The sequence below is a fragment of the Lagopus leucura genome, unplaced genomic scaffold (genome assembly GCF_019238085.1).
Source record: "Lagopus leucura isolate 7727_CA_CO unplaced genomic scaffold, USGS_WTPT01 Super-Scaffold_100019, whole genome shotgun sequence".
Lineage (NCBI taxonomy): Eukaryota > Metazoa > Chordata > Aves > Galliformes > Phasianidae > Lagopus > Lagopus leucura.
The window spans coordinates 3,549,375-3,564,374 of NW_024962273.1; the positions used below are offsets into that span (position 1 = coordinate 3,549,375).

At 39.8% G+C, this 15,000-nt stretch overlaps 1 protein-coding gene across 8 annotated transcripts in view; it reads left to right on the top strand.

The window, feature by feature from the left end:
• GTDC1 (glycosyltransferase like domain containing 1) overlaps nt 1-15,000 on the top strand; it is a 163,337-nt gene that overhangs the window by 132,514 nt on the left and 15,823 nt on the right. For all 8 annotated transcript variants that reach the window (XM_042877877.1, XM_042877874.1, XM_042877879.1 and 5 more), the window contains one exon: nt 13,549-13,658. In XM_042877877.1, the coding sequence (XP_042733811.1) occupies nt 13,549-13,658 (110 nt within the window). The remainder of the gene's footprint in view (nt 1-13,548; nt 13,659-15,000) is intronic.

Sequence of the window (15,000 nt, forward strand, 5' to 3'; positions counted from 1 at the left end):
GTTTTCTCCTTTCTCACCAAGTCTTTAATGTTTTGTTATAAACATCTATAGCAAGGCAGTGTTAATAGAAATGACTTATAGCCAGAGGTCTGGATAAAAGGCTGCGATGGTTTCCGAGCGTCTCTCTGTGACAGCGGCTCTGCCAAAGAATTAGTTTTCCCTCCGTGTAAATGTGCTTTGGTGGAAACAGACAGCAAAATTGCTATGATCAATGGACAAAGTCCCCAGATTTGATCAGCACCGTCTACTGTCTCACAGGTTCTCTTTCCAAGGTAATAATGTGCGCTCTCAGTGCATGTGGGGGTGACGGTGGTCACTGGTGTGGCACAATCCTTTCTCACCACAAAATTTGCACGCAAGCATTTATGTGCTTGCATTATTCCCTCTTGCTGCCCGCCAGCAAGGCCAGGGGCACCTGCCAAAGCTTTTGCTGTAACTGAGGCTACGCCAGCTTGTTCCTCCTCTCATATTGCATTTGAGTGTGGCAGTGAATGTGCAAAGTTGCAAACCCACTGCACCCCAAACCATAGCCCACGTCGTGCAGATGCCACATGCTGAATTTATTACTGTAAAATTCTGGGCTCTTTACTCCTTTCTTTCATGGAGAAGACCCGCAGTGTTTCTTTTAATTCAAGGGCCTCGTGTTCTTTCTTTCTTCCCTGCCTATGCTGTATCATCTCGATAACGGAAAGTTGTCAGAAATCAATTCTTCTTCCCCTAATTGCATGGGTGCGATAAAAGATCACACGTGGAATCGGCGAGAATTTACACACACACGCAAACAAATAGCCCTTATCAATTCTTGTGAAAAATCAGATAAACCCATTATCTCACGTTGTACGTAACTGTGTGTGACAAGAGCGTGGGGAAGGAGATACAGGAGCATGAGGAACTGCAGTGGAAGTCACGACGAGGAAATGCAGAAGAGAAAAAAAACCCAGACTGCGGAAATTTATCTGCAGATTTCTGGTCTAAGGGAAAACGGTGTACGCAGAGATAGTGCCCTGCACCACTGCCTGGTTTGAATGTAGAGCATCACTGAACCCAAAGAGCTTAAGAAAGGAGTCTGTGGAGAAAAGCTTGTTTTGTGTGCACCGTGTGCCCATCACTGCACTGCCACATGGCTGCCCACCCCAAGGACCTTTGCTCAGAAATGTGTCTCTGATAGTACAGCCAGCTTACTTTCTTCTGGGAGGTGACAGTGATGAATCAGCGAGCTGAGCACAAGCCCCCTGCAAACTGCAAAGAAGAGGAGCCTACGAGGGCGTATTTTTAATTGTAGCGCCTCATGACTTTCCATCTCAGCAGTGCCATACAGAATTTGTGTAGTTCATGTGTTCAGCTTTAATGGGAATTCAGAATTCAGAAGTGTTTAATACACAGACTCTCGAGAACGCAGTTTCTTTAATACATAGTGAATCTATACCCAAGTCATATTTTGCTCACACTGCAGAATAAATTTATCCCACCAGGAATTCAGGTGTAGAAAGGCAGCAGAAGATGAAAGTGCTCCACCTCGAAATCGCCTTTGAGTACTCAAAGCTGTTATTAGCCTCAATGGGCATCCCCAGCAGAATCACAGAACTGTAGGGGTTGGTTGCTTTTCCTTTCCAGATGGCTACACACGCAGCATCACGTAAGGAAGACAGAGGTCGATCGTTTTCAGAAGTATCTTGCTTGCATCACCCACAAAATCCTCCATTTCAGGGAAATCTCAGCAGGTTTGTGCTTCTCTGCCACCTTGTATGGGGAAATAGCAGAGAACTGGGCTCTGGCTATGTGCTAAGTGGGGATTGAGTGGCTACAGGAAAACTTCATCTCTGAAAAGCAACCGATTCTGGCAAATGTAATCCTAAAAGGTGAAAGTGTGGGGTAGATAAGACAGACTGAAAGCAAAGGCTTAAAATGCAAGTGTTTATACAGCCCGAACTAAAAGGTACCAGATATGATAAAAAGCCCACAGGACATACAGTAACAGTTTTAAAATGGATACTTTTTAGAAGCATGTAAGAAAAGTTATCCAATACTCCCAAAGAAAAGTGTTCACCAAAAGTGCCGTACAGATGACAAATGGCCAATTGCAATGAATGTGTGTGTAGGTTTGTCTGATTAAGTAGAAGCTGACACCTTGACTTCTTGAACATCTAAGGCAAAAATAAGAGTCTGACTTCTTTTTCATGCAATCCAGAGTTATTTTTGATAGGAGATATTAGTTTATTTTGAAGAGTGAACTAGAAAGTTGATGGAATATTCTGTGAAATTCAGATTTAGATGCAAACTGGGAGTTTGGAAGCATTTTATTTCATCGTTCATTCGTTGGTGAAATCTAATCTTGAAACTTCTTCCAGCAGCCAGGAATTTGGGATATTGAATAGTTTCAGTGGAAGATGCACTATTCCTTAATCCTTGTTTCTGAGAGGTTGCAGAAATTTTCACCATATAATAGAGATGTCTCAATTGTGAAAATCCAGCTCTTGTAGTGAGCATCACTTGCAGCTTTACTGCTTGCACATACATGGAGTTTGCCTTTTTGTAACACTTCAGATCTAGTATTCTGAAACCACAATGTTCAGAGTCTGATCTTGCAGGTGGAGAAACTGAGGCAGAAAGCAAATACCCAAATCACATGTGCCTTTTGTGATGTGTTCTTGCCCAGCTCTGATGACTGCACCAGTCTCCTCTTGCTTTTCCCATTCAAGTTTCATGTAGCTGTGGCCGTGGGACAGAGAGGAGCAGTGGCATCTGTGTTTAAATCAGGTACTTAAATTTTCATTAGCCGATAAGTCTGATGAGTTGGTGGTGGAGCATTTTTTATCCTTGCAGAAGATTGTGTTTCTGCCAATCATATTGGAAGATACACAGACGGTAGTGAAGGTGTTAGATTTTGAGTGGTATTTTTTCTCATCTGGTTTCAATTGCCCAGGCTGCTGATTAGTAGCTGAAGCATTTTGCTCATTTGGTATCAGCAGTGTAATAAAGCAGAGGAGAACTATCTCAGAAATACAAAAAGCTAAAATATTTTGTGATCTGTTTTCACTCAGATGTGTGCTTCAAATTGCATTCCTTCACTTGAGGGAAATCATTTCAGTTACTCCGGTCACAGTAGAAAGCAGTCCTCTTTTTGAATGCCTTTTTTCATTAATGTAGATATGTTTCTCAGATGAGAAACGATGTTTCTTCTAATTATGGTTACATGTAGTTAATTTCCTTTTTAAAAAGCTCGGTGTGAAAGGCAGTTTCCTTTAAAAAAGGGGGAAAAAAAAAAAGAAAAAAAAGTGATGTTCCTGTTGCCTTAGCAACAGATTTATTTATTAGGGTCTGAAATGACATGAGTTAATATACCACATACCTGCTGATCGGCAAACTCTCCTATTTCAGCTCCAGTTGACAATTAAGTCCTGGACAGCTACAGCCAGGGGTTAATGTTACTCATTAGGAGAACTAGGTCATTACTGGGAAATCAAGGCACTTAAGGCAGCATGGATAAAATTCAAAATTCAACATCTCAAGGAGTGAGGGGTTTTATGTTAATTAACCTTATTTTCCTTTCATTAAAAAAAATCTTTCATATATGCATATGACAGTGGATCAATTAATTGGGGGAAGAAAAAAAAAAAGTAAGCTGTAGTTTACTTTCCTAGTTGTCTTCATTTCCTTTGGAAGGGTTTCATTATTTTATGGAAAATTCTTATGTCTATATGATGAGTAAAAAGGGTATTAAAATTAAGAAGGGAATCATCATGGAAATCAGCTTTACCACAAGGGAGAGAGCAAATAAAAGCCTTGGAAATGAAAATAAATAAGCTTTGCTAATACCTCACCTAAGGAGCAGCATGTAAGCCCATCAGAGCTTGGAGATATTTAGAGGTACTTCTTTGCTTCTTTATTAAGCAGTTACATAGTTATTTGACCTTCAGAAACCGAAACTTTAGAGAACTAAATCCAAGTTGTTGGTAAATATTCTATTTACGGAAAGCTGTTCAGTGATGTAGCACACAGTAACTCCTGTGGTTAGCAATCGGTTTCTGGTTTCCAGTAAAATTAAATATATTCTCTGAAAGTTTTATTAAGATATCTGAGTGGGAGTTTTAACTTGGTAAGTCATAAGTGATTTACTAAAGCTCTCCAGAAAGCCTTTATTTACTAACTTTTAGCAGACTTCGTTCTGATATTGGAGAACTTAATAGGCTGAAAAAGAATCGTATTAAAATAAAAGTTTCTTTTTTACTCACTGCTCCCCCAAATACATTCAGTTCTTTCACTTCTACTAAGCACTGTGCTTTCTTTTCGCTGTTCAAGCTCTGCAGCCCTGTTTTGCTCCTTATTACGTGTGGAGAAATTTGGCGTCAACCCTTTTTCCACTCCCGTAAAGTCGAGGTTAAAGCACATCCTACCTGGGGTGCACATAGTGAGAGCAGTAAGCGATTGTAAAAGCAGTGTTATCTGCCCCAGAAGCAAAGGTCAAGCCCTGTGAGTGCTCTTCTGCTACAGGGGATGCTTTTGCATTTTAAAGCAGAAGGCAAACAGCATCAAGATTCTACTTGAAATGTCATATCTAGAAACCTTCCTTCTTTGTTTCCTCTGTCCTACCCAGCTGCTCATAGTGCAGCCACTTCAGCACTGTCCTCTGAAGGCTCTCGTGACAAGTGTTTCAGCCATGACTGAAAAGATGATCTTGACTTAAACATAGGACTGGAAAAATTGAGAACTTAAATGTCTGGGATCAGTGTACCTCGGTTTGACACAAAAGCTCCAGTAAGCTTGTCTCTGCCCTCTTCCTTGACGAGAGATTCATTTTATGATGTCTTTCTTCTCCAAGCAATTGCAAAGCCCAGGAACGTTCTTTTAGCAGGAATGCATGTGTACTGGTGGGATGAAGGAGTCCTTTAATGGCTGTGAAGGAAGAGGGCTTACACTCTTCCATCTGTTGCCATCAAAGTCATTTTTCTGTCCCTTTCTCCCAAAGTCATCTTGACCTTTCTCTTTCAGACATCTTCCTTTTCTCTTTTCCAGGCTCAATTCCACAGGCATGTCCTCCTTTCTATTCCTCTTTTGCAGCAAATCTCATTTTCCTCTCCCACAGTTTCTCACCATTTCTCTTGTCCAGAAGTTGCCATCACTCTCCCTACCTTCACATGGTACTGTCCTATTTGATTCCTGCTTGCTCATAAGTCTCGTTGTCCAACCTTACTGCGTTGCCCTCTTGATCTCTCCCATCAATTTTCTTAATCAGTTTGTTACCTTCTTCCTTATAAGATCAGACCTGGTCTTACATCTTTTTGTCTCCCACCCTTTCTATCTTTACTCAGCTGTGCTATTTTTGTAGAGCTGGTCAAATTGATTGGATCTTATTCATTCCTTTTGCTTTTTGTGGTTCACTTCTGAGAGTTTTAAGTCAAACTAGAAGAGCACACTTTACCATTAGCACTTTCTGCCTCTTCATCCCCTATCTTCTACCATTGTCTTTTTCTTAGGAAATCTTCCTCTTTTTGTTGTGATTTTGTATTCTTAATGCATACAAACTAATTCTTTATTCTGAGAAGTCCGATGATGTTATTCTGAGTCCAGGAGAGGAATCCGTGAAAGTGAAGGCAAGCTCTGTGTTTTCAGTTCAGATGTTAGATTCTGCCTGGGTTTCAGCAGCCTGACTGATCTGAGATGTGTCCAAAATGTGGATATTTTTAGGAAGATCTTCACAAGGGCAATAAAAAGCAATTCTTTGACATAAAATCAAACCCATTCATATATTCAGTTCTTGCTCAAAGAGAAAACGAGGCTTGAATGCATAGAACAGAGGCTTCTTTGAAATGTAATGTATGCAAGATATGCGCTGCAGTTGCATTAGGTAGTGGGACTTTTAAATCTTGTTCTTTGGCTGTTCTGGAAAATTTTTGGCAGCATTTTTTCTGGAAGATCATAGTCCAAGATGGCTTCAGTCCTGGGAAACATCATAAACAAGGACAGAAAAGGTTTTGTGATAAGTCCTGGGCGAACTTAGCAGACAGAGCCACCAGCTCCCTTTGTAATATGCAGCACCCATCACCAAAGCATGAAAATACCTTCTGAGAGACAAAAATCAAATTGTTCGTCAGCCAATGATCTAATATTCTTCTTTACTTTCACCAGTAATGGGGGGTTATGTTTATTCTGCTTCTTCCCCAAAGCTCTTTGTAATTAATTTCTTCTTACTGCACTGCAATATGTGATTTTCTTCTCTCACTCTCTTCTTTTCCTCCCCACTTTCCTCTTCTCCTTTTCATCTTTCCTTTCTCCCTTTGTCTTCTCTAATCTCTGCTTTTTGTTGCTTGCAGTTGTGTGAAATCTTGACTCGATGAAATGAGTTCATTCCTTGTTCTGAAAGCTGTGAGATGTGTAGTTGTGTTAATCTCTTTCACTAATGAGTTTCAAACCTTGGTCTTCTTGCCAAAAGAGTTCCTTCTTAGGAGCTCCATCCTTGCAGAGGGCAGCTTCACAAATCCAAGAAGCAAGAGTTATCTTTGGTAAGTGTTCCCACTCCCCTCATAGTAGTCATTAGTGACCAGGACTCGGTTTTGACCCAGACAGAGCTTTTGGGAGATTATTCAGTAAGTCGTAGTTTGGTGATATGAGTTCAGTTTGAACATTAGAGAGGAATGGACAGTGTTGTTCCCCAGGGTTCAGTATGGTGGATTTTCCAATATCAGGCAAATGTGTAAGAGAGTATTTTTCACATAGTGACTTATGTTAGATTCTTCTGTTCTTCCAATGAACCACCTGAGAAAATTCTTAGCCACTTACTATCATATTCGTAGCCATCTATTATTACCAAGGCATGATTTGTATAGTATGTGGAATTAAAATGGTGTATACTAGGTATGATTATCAGGGCTGTCAGCATCACTCACATTCTTTATCTTGCTTACTGTGAGTCCCAACAACAGGGAACCATTTGTCATATTACCTTTGGAACACAAAAGGAAGTTCATTTCTATTTTTTTTAAATAAACTAGTTGAGGTAGTCCATAGCAGTTAGTGGATTCCATGGCAAATGCAACAGAAATGGTTTTCATCTAAATCCTGCACTTGTGAAAAGCTAAGTTAACTAATTTGGAGTAAAAGAACTGAAAGAAAGGCATCTGAATAAAAGTGCATTGATTTTTACACCAATGGAACTGAGACCAAAGAGCGGTCTTTGTCTCCAAAGGTTAATCTCTCTTTAGGAAATAAGCAGGAGGCTCAATGACTGATGGTGATCCTGAGGTTTCTTTGGGTGGAGAATGCGTAATATTTTATTTTGAGATTTCTCTTCATGAATTGTGAGGGGAGAAGAAGAAGAATCTAAACAATAAACTCCCAAGGTTCTTTTTTTATGAATCTCCTCGAGATAATACAAGATAGGAGAAAATGCTTTTCCAGCGTAAAGCAAAATGCCACCATTTTTCTCAGACCAGCAATTTAAAAAAAAGAAAAAACAAAAAACAGAAGGTAAAATACACACTCCTCACTGTAAATAAGTCATGGGCTATAGTAGAAAATAAAACATGGTGTTTGCCAGTAGTGTTCAGCTGCTTTGTGCCTGTGCCCTGCCAGCACTGAATCCCTTGACGTGCACAGGTGTTCTGCAAGCACAGGTGAGCATCAAGGCCTTTTTTACTTGCAGGACCTCCAAATTGCTGCCTGGAATTTATTCCTCAGCATCTTTTTTTTTTTTTTTTTTTTTTTTTTTTTATCATTTATGCTTACACAAAAGCATTTTCTTTTAGCTGACTCCATTTTCTGTTAACTGAGGGGGTATTAGATGTTGCGGTAACTTTTGATGCTGATGATGCCAGACAATGTTTAGAGGCACAATTACAGCAGAGACATTTTGTAAGCATATCAGCTGAAGAAGAAAACTCATTGGACATAACTACATATTTACACTGTACCTCTGCCTCACATTGGAGATGTAAAAAGATGGAAAAAAATACATGATAAATTGAATAAATGGAAAGCAATTAACTTTTCCTTCATGTTTGCATTCCCATAGTTATTTCTGTTTCCCCCATTTCTTTCCTAACAGCTCTTTCCTGGACAGTAATATTTCCTCTTTTGCAGTTATCGGGAGCATTGTTACCAGAAATTTGCTATGAAAATTTCTTAATTTTTTTTTTTTTGCTCCTTTTTTTTAACGTCAACATGGAAAATGTATAACTGGAATCATTTGATTGAGGAAAATCTTCTGCTCACCATGAAAATAATTATTTACATGTATTTCATCTGTATGCTGAATAGGCTTGTAATACAAGTCCTCTCACTTTAGGAAGAATATTGTCTTTCAGAAGTATTTACTGACTCTGACCCTCAGCACACTTCTGGAGATGAAAGCTCCTGTAAAGCTGCATCGTACAGATGAGGAAACCTGGGCAGAGCGCTCTCGTGGGAAATCAGTGTCAGGAAAAGACCAGAACTCTGTAATTCTCTGTTCTGAAGGCCATGCTTCTTTCCTTGTAACTACACTGTTGCTTTCTAACATTATTGGATTATAATTAGCCTAGATTCAAATTTTACTGACCTCAAAATGTAATACAAAATATCAAGGCGCATTCTAGTAAATAGTGCAGTTCAGTCTTAAATCACTGATCATTTTTCTCTAGGTCAGTTTTGGCGTGAAGTGAAGCCCCATTTCTAGTTCAGCAGAGTGCGCATTTCAGGGCTGCCCCACTTCTTCATGTGCTGCCCTTTTTTTCTTGAGAGTGAGATAGAGGGTCAGCAGGAGGCTGTTGTCATACAAGTCCTCCTATCAGCCCATGGCATCCTCCATCACCTTCCCCAGGTCTGCAGTGTGTCAGCCAAACAGGTAGAGAACCTCAAGTTCCTGCTTTCATCACCCCAAGAAAGAACATTACTGGGATAAGGGCACCTTCCAGCTTCTGGCTCTGCTTGCAGTAAAGGTGTGGGTCTTGCCTTGCTGCCCCCCTGCTCTCAGCAGCCCCTGTTGTTCTTCTCCTTCATTGTCTCAGAAATTTGAAGTTTTTCAATGGGTTGCGTGGGTTTTCTACCTCCTCGTCCTTGATTCTTTTGTTCTCCATCCTCTTTGCACCATGCTTCTCTTCTAACATTGCTGAATGTCTTTCCTCTTTTTATTCCTTCTGTTCCATTCTTCTCCTTTAATTAATGTGCAGTTTTATTTTTGCTTCCTAATTTATATCTTTACTGATATTTTTCTGACCTTTTCTCTGCCACTGATAGTGCTCTCAAATGCTCTCGGCAGCTTCTATTTCCATCAGAGCCTGACTCTTCTGTATTCTTTCCTTTCTTCCCAACCTTCTCCCTTTTCCTATTTCTTTTCTCTGTCTCCAGAAATGCTGCCCAACCTCATAAATAATGAAGAATTCTTTAGCAGCCTCTTCTGTGAGCCATTTTCTGTCAATAACTGCATATAGCCAGGAATGTGTTTCACCTCTTGCTGTATATTTTAGAAAAGTGCTAAAATGCTACTTTTACTTCTGAAGATTTTTTACTTGTTTTAGTAATGCCACTTCTCACCTTTGCCTGTCTGACATTCAAGAGATTTTATGAAGTTAGCAGGCAACAGGAGATGCACACAGGTTGGAAGGTGGGTTCCTTACCTGATGCTTACCATAGGTTGCTCCTCTGTGCCTTGGAACTAATGCTGCTGATCCTCTCTGAGCTCTCAATGTGTTCTACTTACTGTTGTGTAAGAAATGTTTTGAATTGCTTGGCTTTCAAGCACTGTCTGAAGTGAAATATTACTGTGTGCCCTTCACCATTTTGAATTCTCTACCACTGAAATACTGCAAATCGGCCATGCTAAATGTCTTAAGAAGATTAAGATCAAGCTTTTTAATATTGCATTTAGCTGAGCTCGTTTGTAACCCTTTCAGACTGTGGCCCACCTTGGGAGATGACAGGACCAAAATCGTTGCAAACCTTCATGCAGCATTATCTGAAATATTTAGAATTTCTCCCTGGCTCAGCACTTTCATATTACTGACTTACTTACACAGATTTTAAACTGGATTTCTTTTTAATACATTGCATTCATTTTGTGGCTTAGAGCAAGTTCTGTCTCTCTTGCCCAACTCCTTGCTTTCCAATTGCATTGCTGTATGTGTCTTTCTCCAAAATCTAAATAGCTGGGATTGTCACCAAGTTTAAGTTTACGTATACTTAAAAGTGGAAGCTCGAGTCACAGAAAACCACCTGGGTCTCATACTAAATTTCACTTAAATTCAAGAGACGAATATGCACAGAATAGTGCATAAAATTCTGCTATTCCTTTTATTTCTTTATTGTCCCCATGTATTTTCCATCACTGGTCAGGGTGTAGGTGTCCTGCAGCAGCAAGGATTAACTCAGGTTCAGCTGTCTTGTATGCACTCTCCTTCCAGGTCCAGCAAAGGGCAAAGCTCTGGGGTTTCCTGAAAAGCAGAAGAGTGTTTTGAAGACTTTCACCACTGATTGCACAGAGGTGCATCGCTGCAGCGCAAAGAGGCTGTGGTTTTAAATCCTTTTAGACTGAAAAGAGGGATGTCAAGTCATCAATTAATCCTGACAGTGTCCTTCTGTGGTGAAAAAGTAATACTATCTCACCCATGTTCTAAACAGAAAATCTAAGGTGGAGATAAGAGAGGCTTGATAGTGATGGGGAGTAATGCTACGGCCCTCCCATTGCTCACCTGGGGACAGTCCTGAAAGTTTTTTTGGTTTACAAGGGAAAGTTACCATAAATCAGGATGAACTCTGATCCCATTCCCTGACCGCTACGCTTCAAACGTGTTTGGGACAGAAAAATTAAAAAGCTTTGAGTAATTCTAGGTTAAAAAAAGATGTTAGTGTGCAATATTTAAACCTGGAGACTGAGCAACTCCAAGAGCATTGTACTCAAATGCAAATATAGGTATGAGCAGGAAGCAGATGGTGCCTGTGTCCACTTTGTGGAAGTTTGCAGCTGGAGTTTGGCCATTCTGGTGCTTTCATGTTCTTAGGATGAAATTAGACTGCATTCATACCATGCCAGTTCTTACTTTTCCTTTACCAGATGCAGACCATTTCTAGTAAAAATCCAAGAGCATTGCAAATACCTAAACTAAATAGCTAAGCCAGACCCTGGAATCAAATTAGGTTAATTTTCCCCAAAAGGTAATATCTCGAAAGAAAATTTTTTTTATCAGGCTTCTATAATATTTTGCAGTCCTTCCTAAGGAAATGGAGAATATATAATTAATACTGTTTAATAAAGCTCCAAAATGCAACAGATGCAGCCAAAAGTGCACGTCATTTTGAGCAGATCTTTACAGAACAGACATTCCATATTGTGTTCATCTTTTTCCACGATCACTGCTATGACAATCTGGTGTGTTTAGCAGTTGTTGCTGAGTAAGGCAGACTGGATTGTATATGGCTTTCTCCATGTCAGCCAAGAAACATAGCGCTCTTTGGTGTGGTAAAGAGGTGGTCTTGTGTTAGTCCTTTCTACCAGGATCTATGCTAATGTACAGGTGTAAGAAGGCATTGCCACCTGTAGGTGCACATGCCAAAAGCTTGCTTTAGGTTGTAACAGAAATGAGTGAAAATGAAACGGCTGCACTTTGGAAAAGTCACAGGAAGGGATGGGATGAGCTGCTGGAGAGAAAAAGATGGCAAAGTTCACAAAATGGGTCACTGAAACCTCCGAGTATTTTATAAAAGCCAGATATTTCAGAGGAGATGAGGAAGAAGGATCACCTACATCAGAAAACCCTTAAGAAAGCCTCCAGTGCAGAGGAAACATTTCCTCTTTCAGCATTCCTTCTGGGTGCCAAATTTTCCTTCTGTTCCTCCCCACCTATTAAACAAAGCTGCAACTTCCAATTCCTATCAGTTTTCCTAAATATGTGCAGCTTATGTGGCTTCTCCGAGCCGCGAGGCTTCACGTTCTCCTGCCAGCTCCTTGACAATGTGGCTCCAACAGCATCCTCCACTTTTGGCTGCCTCTGGGACCCCTGGTCTCTTCTGGAAAGGGAGAGGGAAAGCATTTCCTTTTCTGGAAGGACTTTTTGTGACTGAGAAGCCGATAGCGCGGCTGTGAAAAGCTTGGAAGGATCCATGTGAGCTCTGTCTGTCAGGGCCCATGGTGAATGGGAAGCTGCGGGCCTCAGTGCTCCTCAGGATCGCTTACACACATCATGAGCACCTGCCCAAAAGGGAAACTGAGGCAAACAGAGAACAGGGAATAGGCTTGGACTGATAACTTACCTGCCAGAAACAGGTGGACCTCTCATTTCAAGCACCTCTTGTTTTTTTGCAGCTAAAAGAAATTCTCTGTCCGAATTCTCTCTTATCCACTTACTGGAACCACCGTGAAGACTCCTGGTTTGCAGATGTGAAACAAATTAGGAAGCTTATGCTGTTGCATTCCTCTTTATTATTTGGAACAAAACAAATCTGGGAGATGCAGAACTTCTTAAAGTAATTATTGTCTGGCTTTCTTTTAGAAGAAAATGCATCTGATTCAGAGAACTTCCCGGCTCCTGACAATTTTTGCCGCCTAGGAAAGTCATATTAATTATAAGATTAATTTGTTTTAATTCCCTAAACCAAAAATATTGACTGAATGAGAAATTAACACATGTAGAGCTGCAGATGTCATTTGGCTTCAGATTTCCTGAACGATATAATTATTAATCTTTCATATAGCGGTGTGACAAACCTACAGATTCACTCTGGAAAATCAGTCTGTGAAGAAAGACATCAGGGCCACTGAGCTGTAGGTTTTCCCTTAGCACAGGAAGGAAAACAGTGGAGTTTTCTAAATAATAAATAAAACCAAAATATCTTAAAGGCATATGGCGCACATCTGTCTAAAATACAATAATTTAAAGCAGAATAATTAGATGGGAAATGTATGTAATATTCACCTTAGCTTGAGGAACTATCTCATTTTGTTTTTAATATAATCTACCAAATTTTGGAGATTTAGATCATCTGTGCTATCTTTTTAACCATTTAACTGTCTTGGTAAAGGCAGTAGACAAACAAATTGTTTTTTTCCACTTTGTTATTAACCAAATTTGGTTTTGCCTTCTATTAGTTCTATCTTTTCTTTTTCACCTGAAGCACCAAAGGGATCAGGAGCTTTCCATCGGTATACAGATTCATGACATTCTGGCTGGGGAGATCCTATTTTTTTAGCAAAAGTTTTTTAGTTATGTGTTACTCCTGAAAAAAAAAATATATGTGAAATGTACTTTAGGATAAGGATGCAATCTCCTATAAAGAATAAGCATAATCTGGAAAGAAGATTGTATACATAAGGAAAAACTAGAAATGATCATGGCTTTTTCCCACCTTATCCTTTCTCTAGTGTGATGTTGCATTGTTCGAGGACAGGGAAGAGATACTAGCATCGCATGAAGCAGCTCTGTTCCTGAGTGCTGGGTTGAGGAAAATATTCAAGCATGCTGTATAAACAAAGAGGGAATTTATACTCGAAGTAGAACTGAAGATAAATACTGTTCTGGTAAACAGAAAACAATTTCAGAAGTAAACACAAGTGATGCTGAGATAAGTTCTGTTTATTTCAAGGGAACATGACAAAGATCCTGAAACTTTCTTTAAAGTGCTGCTGAAACTGAAGGAGCAGGAGCTACCTTTTCACGTGTCCGTCCTTGGGGAGACTTTCACTGATGTTCCAGGTACTTTTTACTTCTGTTTATTAAATCTTTATCATAAAGTTACCGTGAAATAGATAATTCAGGGGGGATCTTTCCTGCATTTTGCTGTGTTAGTGGAAACAACTTATTTTAATTGTTTTTACTTGGGGTATTAAATAATACTGATAGGTTGCACAATTAAAATGATTAGAGACAGCAAGCATTTTTCGTTCTCCTTAGCAGTGCAAAACCATATTTATAACTTGTGTTTTATTAGCATGTCCGTATTTATCGTAGCATCCATATAGATGGAAGTGATTGGGTGGTTCGGATTGGAAATAAAATATTTCAGCCTGGGTCACTCATCTGAAACCCAGACTGAGATTTTAGCAGGTGAAAGCACTTAGTTTGCTTTCAAACATGGGGTTAAGAAGTTGTCTGAGAGCTTCTGGTTTATGTCTCGCGTGAAAGTGATCGTTAATCGTTAATATCTTTCTACCACTCTTTTGCACAGTCCATCCCTCCCTTGGTTTCTGACTCTGCAAACAGTTTTATCCGTTTGCAAAAGACATGGAGTTTATCCTGTGTACGCACTGCTTCGTGTCTGAGAGCTTGTGGTGATAAACAGAACGATCAGATCCCGCTATGGGTGTGCATGCAGCAAATTAAAACTTTTAAAAATGTGTATCAGCCACAGGTGAACCGAAATATGGGGTGTTTTAGGTCGTCTGTGTTTTCCAAATTGAAGATTTGTATCCCTCTGCTGCTTCAGTATGTAGAATGGCACTTGGGACCGGGCGAAAATCTGTCTTTTTGTCAGTTCTGTACTATCTGTTACCTCCTGGTCTGTTAATTTTCAATTCTTTTAATTTTGATTTTGCTGTTTGTGAGACAGTGGGAGAATGGATTGGATCCATATAATGTTTTGGTCCCCACCTGTGGCCGTGTTGGATTGCACAAATAAGCCATAATTTGGTAGTAGGAAGTTCTTTGTGCTTTCTGTCCACTTTCTTTTCAGATAGTTTTCTGAAAGCCCGTTTTTGCAAGCGGGTCTTATCGCTGATCACAAGGCAACATTGCTTTCCAGACTGAGCACACCAGATTTCTTAGAAGGAGAAATTTCTAAGGAATATGTGACAGATAGGAATATACGATGGTGCACTGCGGGAACAGATTCTATTGACACTCATTTTGGATGTTGTTACATATCTCATTTGTGGCTTCAGTACTTATGAATAATGTAGATCATCCTAAATTTATGCTAGTATATCAAATCTATATGCCGCACCTCTTGTCTTGTCAATTCATTCATCCTCGTATATAAATAGAGTCTATATAAAGGGCAGCGTGGTGAAATGTGTCTCATCACCATGCATTTGATAGG